At 53.9% G+C, this 17,751-nt stretch overlaps 5 protein-coding genes across 5 annotated transcripts; 2 read left to right on the plus strand and 3 right to left on the minus strand.

The window, feature by feature from the left end:
- Positions 1–2,256: 2,256 nt before the first annotated feature.
- Positions 2,257–3,936, minus strand: HER10_EVM0008332 (ribosomal family S4e). The gene is made up of 3 exons (XM_035477859.1): positions 3,785–3,936; positions 3,172–3,594; positions 2,257–2,882 (listed from the first exon to the last, which is right to left on the minus strand). The coding sequence occupies exons 1-3, from the start codon at positions 3,796–3,798 to the stop codon at positions 2,531–2,533; spliced, it is 789 nt and encodes a 262-aa protein (XP_035332984.1). The 5' UTR covers positions 3,799–3,936; the 3' UTR covers positions 2,257–2,530.
- Positions 3,937–4,246: 310 nt separating this feature from the next.
- Positions 4,247–6,749, minus strand: HER10_EVM0006486 (MYB DNA-binding domain-containing protein). Its single transcript, XM_035476069.1, has one exon. The coding sequence runs from the start codon at positions 6,417–6,419 to the stop codon at positions 4,713–4,715; it is 1,707 nt and encodes a 568-aa protein (XP_035332770.1). The 5' UTR covers positions 6,420–6,749; the 3' UTR covers positions 4,247–4,712.
- Positions 6,750–7,676: 927 nt separating this feature from the next.
- On the plus strand, positions 7,677–9,039 carry HER10_EVM0010135 (uncharacterized protein). The gene is made up of 3 exons (XM_035479604.1): positions 7,677–8,088; positions 8,171–8,504; positions 8,555–9,039. The coding sequence occupies exons 1-3, from the start codon at positions 8,021–8,023 to the stop codon at positions 8,642–8,644; spliced, it is 492 nt and encodes a 163-aa protein (XP_035333203.1). The 5' UTR covers positions 7,677–8,020; the 3' UTR covers positions 8,645–9,039.
- Positions 9,040–9,688: 649 nt separating this feature from the next.
- On the plus strand, positions 9,689–12,664 carry HER10_EVM0011911 (uncharacterized protein). Its single transcript, XM_035481323.1, has 6 exons — positions 9,689–10,070; positions 10,125–10,205; positions 10,265–10,300; positions 10,356–11,328; positions 11,386–12,393; positions 12,471–12,664. The coding sequence occupies exons 1-6, from the start codon at positions 9,710–9,712 to the stop codon at positions 12,649–12,651; spliced, it is 2,640 nt and encodes an 879-aa protein (XP_035333431.1). The 5' UTR covers positions 9,689–9,709; the 3' UTR covers positions 12,652–12,664.
- A 592-nt stretch (positions 12,665–13,256) lies between these two features.
- On the minus strand, positions 13,257–16,984 carry HER10_EVM0005468 (uncharacterized protein). The gene is made up of 2 exons (XM_035482982.1): positions 15,108–16,984; positions 13,257–15,039 (listed from the first exon to the last, which is right to left on the minus strand). The coding sequence occupies exons 1-2, from the start codon at positions 15,575–15,577 to the stop codon at positions 13,968–13,970; spliced, it is 1,542 nt and encodes a 513-aa protein (XP_035332630.1). The 5' UTR covers positions 15,578–16,984; the 3' UTR covers positions 13,257–13,967.
- Between the last annotated feature and the right edge of the window lie 767 nt (positions 16,985–17,751).

Here is a 17,751-nt window from a genome sequence, read left to right on the forward strand (position 1 = left end):
GGATGCCCCAGGCCGGGAAAGCCTCTCGCAGGGCTTTTCCTTCTCATGGTACCTCTACTGAGAGTCAACCAGTATCACAGAGACCATCTCACAGTCGAAACCCGCGCTATCATCAGTGGCAGGAAGCGGTGGTATGTATGATAGTCTTGGATTTTTGCATGATAATTTCTACCTGCTCTGATGGATTTGATCAATCTCAACATTCATGGAAATTCCGGACCCTGATCGAAGCTGCCACCAACCACGAGAACGCTTGCTTGACGGTCCACATGTCGTGGAGTCTCCGTAGCGTACAAACATGCGGATTCTAGAACAAAGCAGAGGAATAACGCCCTGTGCCCGGGGGAGCTGCATCGTATTCCCCAGCACTTTCCTGACTGGTTACCTGTGTCTCACATGAGGCGGCAAAGTCGCCGGAAGGCACGTCGTTCGCCGCCTACCTGGTGGTGTTCCTTCTTGCCAAAGCCTAGCCGGGCGTGTTCAGGATCCCTCCCACTGCACGAAACGAACGAACCAAGGTAGCTTTCAGCCAACAACGCTTATGCTCCGTTTTAAACTTTGAATGTGTTCCGCTGGACTTCAAATCGGAGTATTGATGTCTTTTCAAGATTGTCCCAAGAGTATCGAGGGACTTAGCAGGTTAGTCTTATGTTTCGTCAAGCGCCCAGAGTAGTAGGCTGATAGCACATCGGCTCCAAGGCTAGACTCTGCTGGTGGGTTCTGGCAGTGCGGGTGTTACGGCGGGGTTGAGTGACCACAATGGCGGGGGGAATGTTCCACCTCTAGAAAACCCAAGTTTGGACAATGAAAAGTTGGTAGCCGAGAGATACTGCGGATGCTTCAGTGCCCTTCAAGTCGGGTTACGCAAAATTCGGGACACAGGAAGATAGTATTTTCGTCCGTAAGGTCAGACTTTCTAAAGCAAAAGATCATTGAGAGACAAGGCTGAGTTGTCTACCTCTCAAATTCAAACTGGAAAACCGTGTCCGTAAGATGATTTGGGGTCAGCTGTAGTGACTTCGTTTGGCCCAGGCACAAGCCGCCTTGTTGGAAATGCCGTCTGGAAAACGCAAAAAAGCGATTATGATTTATGACGGAATCTACATAGAGCAGCCAGTTCACCATAATCATTTCCTAGGTACCTGGGCGCCCTTTACCCCGGAATCAGGATCAGGACCGAAAGTCGGGGTATCGGAAACTTTGACGAGAATATCGCACCCCCCCCCTTCCCTCCCTGTTAGGGGAGACTTACCTGATACCTCTTCAACAGCATGAAAGGAAAAGGCATTGGTTGCCCCCTTTCGTAATGCAATGACCAATTGATTTGGGAGGGGGGTTACGGTGAGAACTTCCTCTAGGGTAGACAGCACTACCTAAGGTAGCTACCCTACTCGCATCCTGCTGCCCGGGGAAATGGTTTCCCCCCTCCTTCTCCCCCGCAGTCATCCACAGCAGGTACGAGTTAGACTTGTCAGACACACAAACACACCTCAGAGAACGAATGTGTGTGTGTGTAAGAAAGCTGCACAGTACCTACCTATGTCCAAACGATCTCGTGGCTTGTAGACCAAACGCGGACTGCCGGGTGAGCCTGCGTCATACAAACATGCAGCAGAGGGCACGAGACCGGTTACCTACTGTGCGGTGGTGGTTTTCCGTGTGAGCTGAGTGGTCAACTGGTCTTGGGCCCTTGGAAACTTGGCGATGTAACTGCGGCTCTTTTCTGTCTGTCCTTCGCGCTCTCTGTCTCTTCCTCTCGCGGCGGTCAAGTACCCGCCCTTTTCTCTGGGAGTTAGTTAGGTACGGGCAAGGTGGGTGGATGGTAAGGTGAGAATTAGAGAGCTGGTATGTATTGATGGTGGATGGTTTCTGGTTGATGCGTCGAGGTGACGCTTCTAATGGAAAGCTTTCTGGGGTTCCTGACCAAGGGACTTGAGCAGATCGTTGTTACTGGGGTAGAGATGGCGACAGTCCCAAGAGGTTCCCATACCTTGACAAGATGAATACAGTGAATGGAATGTTTGTCAAATTGGAACCTTGTGGGCTAGCCATGGAGTATCGTCACGTCAAGCATAATCGACTTGCAAGCCTCGCATCGTTCCACGGATATGCACACTGCTGTGACGCAGACAGCCTTCCACCAGAACGACGTGGTATCATGCCCTAGATAACATCCAATGTAATCTCCCTGGGGGTGGGATACAATGACATTCACATGACAACATCACGAGCGAAGTATATGGGAACTCAAGATTGGGCGGAAGAGTGACCTTCAATGGCTTGGTATTGGCCGCAGCTATCTGCAGGGTAGTCGAAGCCGACAACTCTAAAATCAGCCCTAGACTCCGTAATTTTTTGATCATGCTCAATCCCATTTGCCCGACCCAAATAACCGTTTCCGTCCCCGAGAAGAGACATTCACGAAAGTGTGTAGCAACGCAGCCGAGGTGTCACCTTTCGGAGCAACCCAACTGCAGCACACGCAGCAGACTCATGCGCAACCTTCATCATTTCGTAGAAGACAAGACGCTTAGTTGCCGGCGAGGGCGTTGGCGCGACGGCGGTCACGCTCCTCGGCGATGGAGAGCTTGACACCCTTGCCCTTGGGCAGGGAGATCCAGGGCTTCTCGGAGCCGATGACGAAGACGTTGGACTCACGGGTGGCGAAGGTGTTGTCGATGGCGTCCTTGATGTGGACAATGTTGAAACCTCCGTCGTGGCGCTCACGGTGGGTGATGACACCGACACGACCCATGTTGCGACCACCGGTGACCATGGCAATGGAGCCGGTGTCGAACTTGATGAAGTCCTCAATCTTGCCGGTGGCAAGGTTGATCTTGACGGTGTCGTTGACCTTGACGAGGGGGTCAGGGTAGCGGATGCTGTAGAGATAAAAGAGTCAGCAAAGAGGGTTCGGATGGGGTGATACATTACAGCCGTCGGATATGTATAGCTCCAATCTCTTTTCTTCGTAATCGGCCAATATTCTTCTTTTTGACGTTGCAATTCCGCCTCCCTCCCACTTCAAAAGGGAAGGGGATTTCATGTGATTGGGAAGTCTTATTCCAGGAATTGAACAAGAGAGCATTTTGGGTGATGACGAATCGACCAAAGCTTGATCCAACGGCTGAATGATGTCTGACAGAACCAGTGCAGAGTGTGCAAACTCACGTTCTCGCATCGTGCGTGACCAAGAATGGGATTCCACCGCGGCCAAGCTGAACGCGCTTGACCTTGCCGAGCTTGTACTCGGCCTCCTCGGCCTGGATACGGTGGACGGTGAAGCGGCCCTTGGTGTCGTAGATGAGACGGAAGTTCTCGCCAGTCTTGTCGATGGTGATGACGTCCATGAAGCCGGCGGGGTAGGTCATGTCGGTGCGGACCTTGCCGTCGACCTTGATGAGGCGCTGCATGAGGATGGAGCGGGTCTCGCGGAAGTTGAGGGCGTACTTGAGGCGGTTGCGGAGGAAGACAATCAGCGGCAAGCAGTCGCGAAGCTTGTGAGGACCGGCCGAGGGGCGGGGAGCGTAGGTTCCGGACAGCTTGTCCAGGAGCCAGTGCGAAGGCGCGCTAAGGCGCTTCTGGTGCTTCTTGCTGTGAGGGCATTGTCAGAATATTTGTTCGTGTCGAGGGTGGACTCGATCATGATCTCGAATATTGTCGTCGGAATTCTTCAGTTCGTCGCTGCGGGCAAGTCCAAATCGCTCGAGCGACCAACAGACTTCCGAATCGCGTCGACGACAATATTGAAATTAGAAATGAGGATTGGGTATCAAGCACTTACAGTCCCTTGCCCATTTTGTCTGACTGCCGATTAGTCTATGGGGGTATCTGGTCGGTGGGTGTGAAGGTCGAAGTCGAGTTACTCAGATTCAACTCGGGACGTGGAGTACAGAGGGATCGGGCTGGAAATTTTCTGTGAGGCGTAGGTTTTTCGAACCCTACACTTGTGTCTCTGAGCGGTCAAAAGCAGGGGCGGGGCTTCGATAATCCGGCGACATTCAGTGGTCACCTGGATTAAGCGAGATGGTCCGTGCGTTTCGATCCACCTGGCTCTCGTGCTCCGTTAATTCGGCGGTTGGTGGATCCGTCCACGGCCGGCGCATGGCAACACGGGCTTGACTGGTAAGGCCGATGACAGCGGCCCCACCAAAAGCACAAAACCTAATGGGCACCTCTTCTCCGAGACTATTCAAATTCCATCATTGGCATATCGGGGCGGGAAGGATTCCAGATTCATAGTGTGCACCGGTCGTGTGCACTATATTCAATACAATCATCTAGCGATTGGTGCTTTCTAGCTCACAGTGCCCAGATCTCGACACTCTACCCAGATAGCCTGTCCGGAACACTAACTCATTCTTGCGCAGAAACGACCGTAGTCCATCTAATTCACTCCCAAACCCCTTTTGTCCATCCTTGGCCAAAGATATCTGATTATGCGCCGTATCTCCAAAATGTGATTACGGAAAACCAGTTGGTATAAGTTTATGTCCAGAAACGACCGTTCGGGTAGCGAAGCAACCCAATTCTCCATGTACGCCACGTAAGCAAACAATACGCAGCACTTTTGGTTCTAATGTTCGATACAAAATCCTGCACACAAGGCAAGAGGTGGAAACCTAGCAAGTGTACTAGGCCGCTGAAAATACGCAGCAGGATGAAGCTCCAGCTACCGAAGGGCTGCTGAAGTTCCAACACCCAGTGGAAGGTTATGGTGACGTCGATTCAGACGTCTGATCGGGTGCGTATATCGCGGTCGAGCTGGCGACCTGTGAGTCATCCAGCAATAGGCGAGAGATGTCCATCTCCCCCGCACTTCCCATGAAAGTCGCTGTGGTCGTTTCGCCAAAGTCGAAGGCCTGCTGGCTAGCAGGCAGCTCTCCATTATCAATGACAGACAAAGGCCACCTAGGGAGATCTTCCTTTGAGTTGGTTCTATTCAGTGCTGCCTCCATGGGAGGTGGCCTATTGGGCTGCAGAGTATTCGAGATGCTCATGCTAACCGTTGGTTCGAGGGTATCACCCCCTCGCCCGTCCTGGGGTTGGAATAGTCCCTTCTCAATCTTGGCATAAACGCTGGGGTACTTGTTCCGAACCCTGTCTCTTAGGTCGGTCGGTTGTCTTCCAGACAGACTAAAGCGTGGGTCTCTCTGGATCTTGGTCCAGGCTGGTCCATATTTGTCCAGCCCTTCGAGTATTTGCTTGTCGTCTTGGTCGGTAAAAGGTCGTCTTTCTCTTCTGTGAGACTTCTTGAATGGACCGTGTATTCCTAGCTCCGCTAAATCCTCCAGCTTCTTGCGGTGCGCCCTACTCCTCTTCATCTTAGGAAAGGCGTCCAAATCAGCCTGTGTCAGTTGGGACGATTCGCTGGCTGCAGCCTCATCTTGGGCTATGAGTATATTTTCCGACAGCAGACCCGTTTTAGCTTTGGCCTTTGGTTCAGTTGGAGTCGTTGGCGGCGCGGCAGCAGCAGTTGTGATCTTCGGTTCGCTGTTAGTCCTGCGCAACTCATTCGGGCAGCAGGTGCGAAACCGGTCCTTCAAGTCGCCCGCAGTTCGGTCATTGAAGTTGAAGTCGGGGTCAGCAAGGATGTCGGTCCACTTTCCAACGCCGTGCCGATTGACACCCAGCAGTAGGTGGTTTGTCTCAGCTTCGGACCACTTCCGCCTCGGCTTCATCGCCTTCTTCCTTGTTTTGCCACCACTAGATTTCGAGTTCTTGGATGTTGTCGAGTCAGCCTCAGCGGGCTTCTCAACCTCGATTTCCATATCCTTCTCCTCGGGCACAGGCGCGAAATCTCGAAGAGGCTTGAGCTGGTTGCTTTCGGGCTCGTTGAAGTCGTTAGAGGCAATGGGCGGGAACAGCGCAGCGTCAGGGGGAGGTTCGTGTAAGCCATTGATAATGGGCGGCATAGTCGGCATGATCTGGGGTTGAATTGGCTTTTGTTTCTTGACCGGCTGTGGTAGCTGCACAAAGTCATCCTTGGTGGCAACGTTGCGGTGCCTCTTCTTATTTGCGGAATCATCTTTGTTTTCGGGCACCTCATCGAGGATCTTGCTCAGAGAGAAGGAGGAGTCTGCATTATCTCGGTCGTCGCCCAAGAGCAGTCTCAATTGTAGGTGCGCGGTGCTGTTGACTGCTCCCCGATCGATTGGTGGTTCGTCATCCTTTCGTGAATCTCGTGCGGAGAAGCTGTCGTCGAGAGTGCCGGGATTCTGTGGTGGGGCTCCGTGGGTGGTGGCGAGCGAGGGCCCTTTGGTGTTTTCCTCGCGATGGGTGGTCTCAGGCTCGAGTGGGAAGGGCCTCTCGGATGGACGAGAGAAGGCTAGACGTAGGGGCGGCAGATCAGCGTGAGCGAGCTGTGGCGTGGTGGAATCGTTCAGCAGGTGGATGAGGCGTGGCTCGATGTAGGCCATCGTGGGCTAGGAAAGTCGGAGTGGGCATTTGGTTTAAAATTTGAGGTAGGAAACAACACAGACGAAGAGAAGAGGAGTGAAGGGGAGAGGCGAAGGAAAGAAGGAGAGACAATGGACGCGGGATGGATGGGTGTAAGGTCGGCGGCGTGCGGGCAGGATGGTGAGGAGGAGACGGAGGATGAGGAGCAGACGAAGACAAGACTTGGACTCGAGTCTTCAACGAATTTGCTCAGGTAGCAAAGACGGGCAGTGACTGAGGTGACCGAAAGGCGGAGGGAAGCATTAGGAATGGAAAGGCGGGAGGTAAGGTAGGTAGCGTGGGTAGGTAAGGGTATCTATCAGTAAGGTAAAGTAAAGCGTGAAGCAGCTAAGGATTGGCTTGCAGCATTTCAGGCCCCGGCTTGACAGGCAGACGGGCTCACCACAGGCACCGTGGCTGCAGGGCTCCTCCTAGAAGATTTGCCCAACGATGGAAGTTCCACGTGAAGATTCTCCACCGTAGAAGCGGCAAATGAGACTAGCGCGGTTGGGTTTGCGGTATTTGCTGATACCAACCAGCAGCGGCGGCGGGTGTGCCAAGTAACTTTAATACTTTGTGATTATCATTGGCTGCTGCCCAGCGAAAGCCCGTTTCTTCTTCTCCGCGCCGGCACGCAGCTTTCTCTGTCAGTCAGTCTCGGTCTCTTTTGCCTTTCTCTTCGATACACATGTCATGACCATGCGTATGTCGCCAAGGTAACTTGTAGGTAATAGAAGATACCTTGATGCCTCAATACCAGGCAGACAGCAGGTCCATACATCTAGCCTATTGAGGTACTGTGGAAGGACAAAGAGTGGATGGCTGCCCAACTTTAGCAAGAGAAATCTGCCAGCAGGCAATGGACTGATTAACCTTGACAGACATTGGCAAGTCTGGCAAGGCACTGACTAGATGGCTCACCGTGCACACCTCTCGTCCCACCTTAGGTTCACTGGATGATGGATCTCCCTTTCCCTGAGCCTGAATTGGGTCCTGCCAACCTGCGTAACCTGCTTCCATTGCCCACGTAGCTTCAACCCAGCTCGGAGCGAAGCCGGCAACCTAGAGGCATATTCCTGAGCGCCATTGGCACCTGTGCTACGGCTTCCATGGTCTGGGTTGCTTACTATTATTCCGTACGGCATCCGTCCAGTGTATGTATGGACCCATGGTACCTTACCTCATGTACCCAAGACATGTGTCTCGCTCCAGTTTACCGCCGTCCGTGGTCTCTGCCTCCGCCTCCGCCTCTCCGAATTCTTGCATGACACATCACAGTGACCACCACACCACAAACCCTCCACCGAGCTGAAAGAACGTCTCACAGCTTCTCGGTCTGATCAATTGCGTTGCCCGTTGCCCCTCCCAACCTTTATTCGCCTTCTTCGGCCCCCATTCTGGCCTCAATATTCTGCCTGCCCTGCCTGCCTGTCAACCGCCCCTCCGCCTTCGAGAAAACACCTGTCCCTTCCATAGAACATCAACAAGGGTTCGGTGACCACCTTTGTTGTTGCACCGCTTTCAATCCCCCTCCATCCCACTTCTCACTAGCTGACCGGTACCAACGGCCACTACTCTCACCATGGCGGCGGCTGCGGCTCTTCCAACCTTCCCCAGACTGGTCTTCACCGTCTTCGAGCCCATCTCACTGTACGTTCGCATTCACACTCTCTCGCCACCCTGACAATCCAATTCCCACCCGCCACTGAGCTGATGCGCGTTGTCTCAAAAGCGTCGGCGGTTTCCTAGGCGCCGTTATCAACCCGGATTGGTTCATATCCGAGCAGATCGTGCAGGGCGCCATCTCGGCCGCCGTGCCAGCTGCGGAATCTGATAATGCCCGGCTCGTGGCCCTCCAGCTCGGAAATATATACCTGCTCATGGCCATGGTCGGACTAGCCGTGCTCAACCTCACCAACGAGCTAAAGGTTGTGCGCGGCTATCTCGTTGCTCTTTGGATAGCCGACCTTGGTCACATTTACGTTTGCTACCATGTTATGGGCCTCGATCGCTTTCTCGACGTGGCAAGCTGGAACTCAATGGCCTGGGGCAACGTGGGAGTCACGGTGCGACCACCCTTCTCGTTCGAGCTGTGATGCTGTGCTAACTATTCTAGGCCCTTCTCTGTCTGACTAGGACCACTTACCTTTTAGGCCTCTTCGGAAAGGATGCTCCTCTCAAGAACTCGGAAAAGAAGCAGCAATGATAGGATCTGAAATTAGGACTCTCTCCGAACGGGTTGGGCCTCTGCAATAACCGTAGCCTCAAGTGAGGGTCCTAAATCGAGACTGTTCGGACGACCTATAGTGCATTCACATGTATAGAGTGCTTCTCTATCTAGTGCCCATTTATTCCCGGTAGAATCTTCGGGAGTAATGAGATTCAATTGAGAGAAGCGCAAAGAGTGCTCTCAATCAGTGTGTTTCTGTGTTTGCCTGTAGTCGCGAAGCAGAACCCACTTATACGGCCGCTCGTCGTCACACGAGCTCTTACCCACAACCAAAGGGTCTAAAACACCAACACCAGTACCTTCGCAATCGTATAATTATCACACAATATTCTCAAGCAATACATTGAAGAAGAGTTACTTATACATCATGGACTTCGTCAAAGTATATTAAGGTGAGACAGGCCACCTGGCATCTGAGGTAATAAGCTGGCATAGGTAGCATGAGGTGCAGCTTCTAGTGCCCGAACGGGCATGCGCAACTGAAGCCAACTTGTTACTACCACAAACAATTAAGTGGACAACGCCAACAGCGTTTCATCAAATGCAATCGATAGGCTCAGGTTTTCTCCAGTGAGACCGACGGTTGACGGTGAAAGCTTGCGCTTCATGATGAACCTGCCGTTCTTTCATCATGCACCTACCTGAGATGATGCCTAGAATGATGACATGCCCTTCAGAAGCTTCTTTCAAGAAGTCTATCTGAGAGACTACCAAATAATTAGGTACCATGGCGCAGCTCTTCCTTCCTCATTTGAACCAATAAACTAGATGTGTATGTTGGAGAGGGGGTGCTTGAACCTTGTTGTTTCCATTAAAGAGGCGACGCGGTTGCTCGCGCATGGACACCTAAGGCAACCAGAGCACAGTGTGAACGCGTTTAGCCCCAAGTCTCGATCAACATACACCAATCCGATCATCGTCGGGGTTAGGGTTAGAGAATCCGGTTAGTAAGAAACTCAACATCCCTACCCAACCCCAACAAAATACGCGTCTTTGCAGCAATCCCAGTCATTCCAGGAACAACAATACGAGTCAAACAGCATGGCCCGCACAAGAACGGGCCGCGGCGCTCCGGAGTCTCCGGGAAATGATGCCCAGGACGCTCGTTCTGTGCGGTTGTCACGACGTCGAGCAGGCGGCGCAAACACGACGGAACGCCTCGAAAGCACCGAAACCACCACCGCTTCTGCATCTGCTGCATCTCGGCCAACGACGCGAGGTAGGGGAAGAGATAAGGTCGCCCCGACGAGCACCACGTTGCGAGAGATGGCAGAAGAACGGGAAGAAAGGGAGGAAGATGTGGAGAAGAGGGAAGAGGATGATCTGTACAGAAACGAGCCAGTTGCGCGCTTCAATGCGAAGGAGATTGTGCGAGACATCAACCCTCAAGATAACGACAGTGGTGAGTTCTGCTCGCAATGGGCCAACTGAAGTCCAAGGTTAACAACCGCCCTAGAAATGGGATCGCAGAGCATCTCCGGCACACAGAGATATGCGACCCCGGCCTACATGACTGCTGCGTACACGTTATTCTCAAGTTTGTCAATGCTGCGCTCTCTCCCTTGCAAAGACGCATTTTTACTAATCTTCCCACAGAAGCACCGGGCTCATCCGCACCTAGAGCTTCACAAGGTGCGACCCGTCTTGCACTTTCGCTCGATAATTTGCTGACGTAGGAACACAACAGGACGCTCACAGCTACCGGGAATAGAGGATGACGGCAGCGACGACGAGTCGGAGAAATCCGAAGTCGAAGATAACGCATCCCAGGACCTCGTCGAAGCAGAACTAAAGGAGAACGCGCTCGACTCATTATGGCATGAATCCGAAGCCCTAGCGAGACTACTCCGGAACCCCAAACCAAGCAGCAAATCCTGGCACCGGCTGCTGCCCGTCTTCCGGGGCAACTGGTTCCGCATCCGCGAGTTCTTCGTGGAGACCGACGCGCTCTTCATCGACCTCCTCACCAGCATCGAGGACATTAGCGAAAGGCAGCAGATGAAGGCGCGGGCCGTCATCATCGGCGCCAACGCCACGTCGCTGCTCAACGTCATATCCGACGCCGAGCTTCGCAAGGAAGACAACTTTGATAGGGTCTGGAAGATCTTCGAGCGCCTCGACGAGGACTTTCCCGCACCGCTGTGCCCGTACGACGACTACGCGGACCACGTTACCGAAGACGACATCGAGCTCGCGCTCGACATTCGCACGCAGCGGCTGATTACGAGCCTGAAGGCCTTGCAGGACGACCAGCAGAATCCTGCAGACATCGCAGCGGAGCTTTTCTGCATGCCTTTAGAGTCCTCTGTCGACGCGGAAGAGGCTCTCCTATTTGGACCTTTTAGGGGCATCAACGGCCGCATGGCGGAGCGTTTCGCAGAGAGGGCGAAACAAATTTTCAATGTGATCGTGGACAAGAACGTGGACGATGCCATTCAGGTCCTCGACGAGATGTTCCCGCTCGAGGGATCGCCTGATCAGTCACAGAACGAAGCCGACGACGAGCCGGTCGACTTCATCAGCAAGATTTCCTCCTGGTGCAGCAAGATGATCGACGAGCTCAGTGTTATCTTGAAGGACCCGCCGGAAGGGCCGAGGGAATCTTCTCCGACAGACTCCCTCCCCTCGAGCGCGCCGCAGGATATAGTCCGCAACGACGTGTACGGCCCTTGTCTAGACACTGTCTATACGTAATCCATATACTAACTCGACCACAGGCGCGAAGACATCTTGTCCCGATCAAACGTGCAACTCTTGGCAAAGCTCTCTCGCGAGAACCCCTCGCGCATACGTCCATCTCCATCACTTGCAAACTCCCAGCGCGGATCCCAACGCAGCTCTCAGCGCGGAGCCACAGCGGAGGCCATCATCAACGGAGGCATCGGCGACGACTACTACGAAGAAGAAGCAGAAGAACACCGTCGCCGCAACCCCTCCCCGGCGCCGAGCGACCTCTCAGCCATCATCGCAGGCCTCCCCAGCACAGCAATCATCCGCAGCACGCAACCTCCTTCTTCCTCCGTCAAAGCTGGCCCCAGCACTGCTGCCCTTCGCTCCTCCGACTTTACCGCTGTCAACAGCAGGAACAGAAAACGCCCCCGCGAAGCCTCCCTCTCCCACTCCCAACAATCCCAAGAGTCCGACGACCCCTTCGAAGAAGACAACCGCGACCCGAACCCCCAGCGAAGAGCCCAACTCGCCCGCGACCGCCGCGACATGCCCCCTCCCCCCTCGAAGCGCAAAACCCTCCCCTCCACCGCACCACCACCACCACGACCACGACAGCCCTCTTCCTCCGCCTCATCATCATCAACAACAACAACCGCCCTCCAACGACGCCCCCGCGCCTCCCTCCCAACCGGCGCCCCATCCTCCTCTGCTCCCGCCTCCACCTCCGCCTCCCGAAGCAGCGTCTCAAGCACAGCCACCACCGTCGCCTCCTTCCGCGAAATCAACGAGATGAACCGCCGCCCAGCATCCCGCGCCGGCCCGCAGCAGCGCGTCCCCTGGTCCAACAAGGACACCCACCGCCTCATCCGCCTCATAGAACACCACAACTGCCTCTGGGCGCTTATTGCGAAACGGCAGGTCGCTGCTGCTAGCAATCTCGGGGCCGGCTACGGCGGCGACAGCTTCGAGGAGAGGGAGGACTGCGTCTTTGATCACCCGCGAGACCAGCAAGCTATCCGCGACAAGGCGCGGAATCTAAAGGTCGATTTATTAAAGTATGTTGTTTCGCTATCCTCCCTCGTCCCTTGACGGATCTACAGTCTCAGAAGCTAACCATAAAAACAACATACAGAGCAGACTTGAATCTCTACCCCGGCTTCGACGGCATCGCCCTCGGTAAAAAGGAACGCCTGGCCCTCATCAGCCGCGGCAAGAACCCGGATCGCAGGGAGGGCGACGTCGACGCGGCGGGCGAGCCCACGCATACCGAGTACGTGCCGCTCGAGAGTGACGACGAGGACGATGAGTTGTAGTAGACGAAGAAGGAAAAAGTCCTGGCTGGCCGGCCTGGCGTAGCAGCTATTTTGCTCAGACCCCCTCTCCCCCTTTCTTTTCTCTCACCTTATCTATATATATATCACATCCGGAGTGCTTGAAGTCTCAACATCGACAAGGAATGCTTATGGGATGAGGGGGGAAAGGGGATCCAGGTTTGAATTTTGCGAGAACATCGTTGTTGGTGAGAATTGGGGACATTCTTGGTTATTGATATTGTTGGCAGCATGTGATATGAAGCCTGAAGGCGTTCATGGATGGACATGAGATATTCGAATGCGGACTTCACTTTTTCGTCAGACGTGGATGAGGCCCTTGGGACGCCGGTTAATCATTTGTTGCAGCCCTCAAAATCTCATGTGTGCAGTTTTCAAGGTGTCAGTACTCAAGGTGTCAGTACATACGTCTCTAGTCCTGTCCCAAGTTTCACTTTATTGCTGAAGTATTCATTGGCGGATGTGAGAGAAAGAGGGCCAGATAGATGTAAAACTCGCTGTTACTGCTTCGGAAAGTAAGTAATATCCACGATGCAGCACGTAATTTCGTCATGAAGAAGACAAATCAAAATTCGTGAATAGAAAATCGGACCCTATCAAGACTGCCCTACAGCTATCGGCTGGCCTCTCCCGGGTAATCACCGTAATGGTTGATTCCAACTTGTATCTCTCCTGCCCGCTTGAATCGAATCGCAGGCCTTCTCTATCCACCTGCTCTCCAACCAAATGTGACTGATTACAACCGCCGCTAAACTCAGTCTACTCTTTCGTCCCCAGAATCTTGAGTGTCGTTAAAAGAAGCGAAGTTAAAAAGAACAAGAAAAGAAAGTTCTGGTAAAGCGAAGGGTGGTCGCTGCCAGTAAAGAAGCCGGGAAACGTATTTTCGGTGCCAAAAGTACAATAAACTAAGTCTTGCATCCTTCTCGTGCGTGACATGCGTCTTGGCGATGCTAGTGTCATCCGGTTGCTCGAGTCGGAAATGCTGGTATACGTCGTCATCTTGCCTGAGCTATCGTCAAGGTAAGAAAGCAACAGGGATATCAAGGAGTTTCGTCATGCGAAGTTGGGCTGATAATGCTGTCATTTCGCCAAATTTTGGGCGCCCTCCAACCATAGAAGTTCGTAAGAATTGGTATGTGACAGAGGAAAAGGGGGTATGCTGCGCGGTGCTCTCAAATCTCATCGACAAGTGCGGAAATCAGGTGTAAAGCCAGCCATCGAAAAGGGCTGTTTGGTTTAGAAAGGTAAGGGTATCGACGGCCCAAGTTGCAAAGCCTATGGACCAAATCTCAAATGGTCTATCGGCGACGAGCATTCGGGCTATTCTTAAGTCGCGAAGTTCGCCAGCCCTCGTACCACTGCTCTCTGCTGGCCTCACGAAGTTCGGCTCTCCACTCGCTGAAGACGGCGTCCTTGAGTCTGGTGAAGTCACAGTGCTCCTCGTTGTATGGGTCCGCGAAACCCCATGGGAATTGACGTCCCAGAACCTCGGGTTCGTACAGGTCAGGGCTGATGACCGAAAGCGGGAGGAATGGCACTTCCTCTTCCTTAGCCTCCTGCTTAGCCTTATGTTGACGGATGGAGGATCCAGAAAGCCGTTTGGAACCGGGGGAGGAGGGTACACCTTCCCGTCCTTGGATGGGGAAGTCGTCCTCGTCGTGAGAATCGGCGTGTTCTTCGTCAGTCACAGCCTCTTCTTCCTCTTCGATCCTGGTGGAGTCGTCATCCTCGTCAAGGCCAAGTGCCTCAAGCGGGTCCAGTCCCGACTTCTTGACGGTTTCCCAAACGGTCTTCTTGAGGACATTCATGTGCTTGGTCGTGATCGTGTCCGACTTGGAAATGACGGGAATGACGGTAGTCTTGCCCTGGAGGGTACGAAGCACCTGCAGATCCAGATCCTCGTCAAGACCTCCCGAAATGCGAGCCGGAGGGGCGTATTTGCCGTTGTGTCCATTCGACACACCGCCCTTGACTGACGCCAGGTTGCGGTCGAGACGAGCTGGGTCGAGAACCATGAAGACGGCATGAATGTGGGTATCCTGTACGCCAGGCGATCGAATCACCTTCATTTCCTCGGTGAAGGTCTCTTCAAACTTGCTCTCGAGGAAGGCCGACATCTCCCTAAGCTGGAGATCAACAACATTCTTCTCCAAGCCTTCCGAATCCCAAAGTGTGAGACCAATTCGCTCGCCGTCAATCTCCGTCTCGAGGTAGTGAGGGATGAAGTTGCCAGAAGGAGGAGATCTGGGAGCGGGTTCCTCCTCCACCTCGGTCTTGCGGGATCGCTTCTTCGGCGGGAGTGCCAGAGCAGTCTTTAGGAATTCGAGGAAAGACGTCTTTCCAGCGCCTCGGGTGCCAATGACGAGAACGCTACACGAAGAGAGTTAGTGTGCTGTAGAGAAAGGGCAGGTATGACAATGTCTCGGAAGTTGACTCACTTAAAGGGAGTGGGATCCTTTCTTCTCCGAACCCTTCTAGGGCTGTTGACAGTGCTGATTGCGCTGCTAGCATAGCTGTAGCGTCCGCGGTGCGTCATGCTCTCGGTGCGAGCATAGGGATCGTAGGCATTCGCGGGAATGGGAGGCATAGGCGGCACAGATCCCACGATACTGCGACTCGGTTCCATGGAGGGCCTGGTCGAGTAGGCGGTACCTATGGTGTGATCCGACATGATTGAGGCCTCCTCGGCGCGCAGGTCAGAGGGGATGGAGTTGGAGAGCTGGTCATTGGCCTTGTAGAACTCGGGGAGCTTGGGGGGAGTTCTGGAGATTGCAGCCTGACGCTGACGTTCGAGTTCGCGTTCCTGCTGTTCGCGAAGGGCTTGGGCTTTCTTACCACCCTTCCCCAGGTCGCCGGACTTGGAACGTCTGAGAAGCATACCGAAGCTAGAGCGACGGGGCTGGCTCATTATCTGGGGTCCTCAGCATAAAATAAAGGTTTCAGAGTCGGAAGCCGCAAACGGAGTGGACAAGCAGCATATGCGACCACAATGCTAGATGCCCGTTGCGCTTGTTTGGTTTATGGAGGACGTAAGTAGGTTGCGTGGAAGCGGTGGAGGTGTGGACCGCTTATCGAGAGGATGTCGAATAGCACGGTGGCTTAGATGTCGGAATTGGAGGGTTGAGCAGCTAGTTGGCAAGCGATTTTTCCGGACAGGCCTGTGATCTTGCCCAGGCTGACTGTTGTTTGCGTGCTCGTTGTAAGTGGTAAGAGAATGGGAATCAGTACCCTTCCGGAAAGAGTGGAAAGGGGGGGAAATGATGGGAGAACGGGACGATGACGGAAAAGAGTGTCTGGTAAATTGAGGTTAGCTACCAAGCAACGACAACCTGGGTCGGGCGCAATTGCCAGCCGCTCAAAGGCCCGTCTCGAGCCAACCGCAGAGGGTATTGCAGCGGGTGCAGCGCAGCGAAACGGAGAGGAGCAAGTCTTGTGCTGGGCAGCGCCTGCACGATGTGACAGGGAAATGGCAGTCAGGAAGGGGTTTGGAGACGGAGAGGAGAAGCCAAAGTCGCGTCAGACCAAACGGGAGCAGAACAGGAACCAATGCGAAAGGCGGCTCCCCAAATCGAGTTCTGGAGACGAGGGTGTCCCCAGCCAGCGGTCCTCGTCGTCTGGTTGGCTGCGATACAACGGCAGACGATGAGGCAGGAGATCTGCCGTCTGCATGTGGTGCAGTGCAAAAAGGAGGGGCGGTCTCGCAGCAAATAGGGGCAGGAAGAGGGCAGTGATGAAGTGGACGCAGGATCGTCGCCGTTATATGCACTTACGAATGGAGTGCCGAGCCGATGGCTGGAGCTAGTGTAGATGCGTCGTTGCTATTCTCGTGGAACGGCAGCGTCAGCAGTGAAGAGGCGTAAGCGTAGGGAGGCGTAGTAGGCGCAGACGCAGACGCAGACGCAGTCGAAAAGAAAAGCAGGCGCAAGATGCTTTCCTACAGATGGGGGAGAAACTGAATGGGAGGACCGCAAGCCAAACGTCGGACGGATGGTCGAACGGAAGGAAGAGTTTCCAGTCGGGCGGTGGTAAAGTGAGATCGGACGAAGAGGCGTGGCCGCGTGGGGAGGTCAGGTACTGGAGTAAGTACGTAGTAGAGAGTGGAGGGTCTTGTGTCCGTGACCCGCGCAAGTCTAAGGACAAGGACGAGGACAGGAAGGACTGGACGGGCGACGGTAGGATTTTGGCCGAAATGTCGACGAGGGGAGGGGATGGTGTAATTAAGTGAGGGTGAGAAAGGACCCGGGCGGGACGAGCAGAGAAAGGGCCAGATGCGGGTCGTGTACTGGGAAAGAAACAGGGAATGACACTGGTGCGTTGCGGGCAGAAGAAGCGCAAGTACAAGTGCAAGTGCGCAGATAATTACGGTCAAGCAAGTGCAGACGATTGAGAGCTCGAGTCTGGAGCTGAAGCTGGGCAGCCGTGGATTGGATTGGATGGGTGGACTTGGGACCGCGACCACAATTGGAAGAGTGTATTGTATCTGTAATGTGTAATTATGCCAGTGGAGGTGAAGGTGAGATGGGCGAGGGATCGGGATGAGGTCAGTGCAGTGCGCAGTGTAATGCAATTCGAGATTTGCTAGGTACTCTGTAATAGTTGCGCCGACAGGAGATTGTTCCTCTTCTTGCCAGGCTGGATGGCGCAAGCGAGGTCGTGGTGATGATTACTGAATGGTGTGAAGAGATGAAGACATGGAATTTGGGAAAGGGGAATTCAGCAGCGGACGCAAGTCTACGTAGTAAACGCCTACAGATCCAATAAATGGTAAGAAAGGCAGGTGCCGATAATCGAGGAGCGCCATGCCTTCCTTAGTCCTTACCTTGGTAGAGCACGGGGGAGCGCGTGAGAGAAGCGCATCAGAATGGGGGATTCCTTGGTCAGTAAGGTAGGTACCTCCTGCCTGTGTTCTTGACGCTTGACGACGCAGGAAGGCATGGTCGCTCTCTTTCCTTCCCCCCAGGGCCCATGGATGCAATGTCCCATCCAATTTGAGAACTGGGAGGGGCGGCACCGATACGCAGTCAGGAAGGCGCACTGAAGCAACAGCAATTCACGTCGTTCATTGGTCAGATTGGGTAAGAA

The sequence above is a fragment of the Colletotrichum scovillei genome (assembly GCF_011075155.1).
Source record: "Colletotrichum scovillei strain TJNH1 chromosome Unknown Contig00006, whole genome shotgun sequence".
In the NCBI taxonomy this organism is placed as follows: domain Eukaryota; kingdom Fungi; phylum Ascomycota; class Sordariomycetes; order Glomerellales; family Glomerellaceae; genus Colletotrichum; species Colletotrichum scovillei.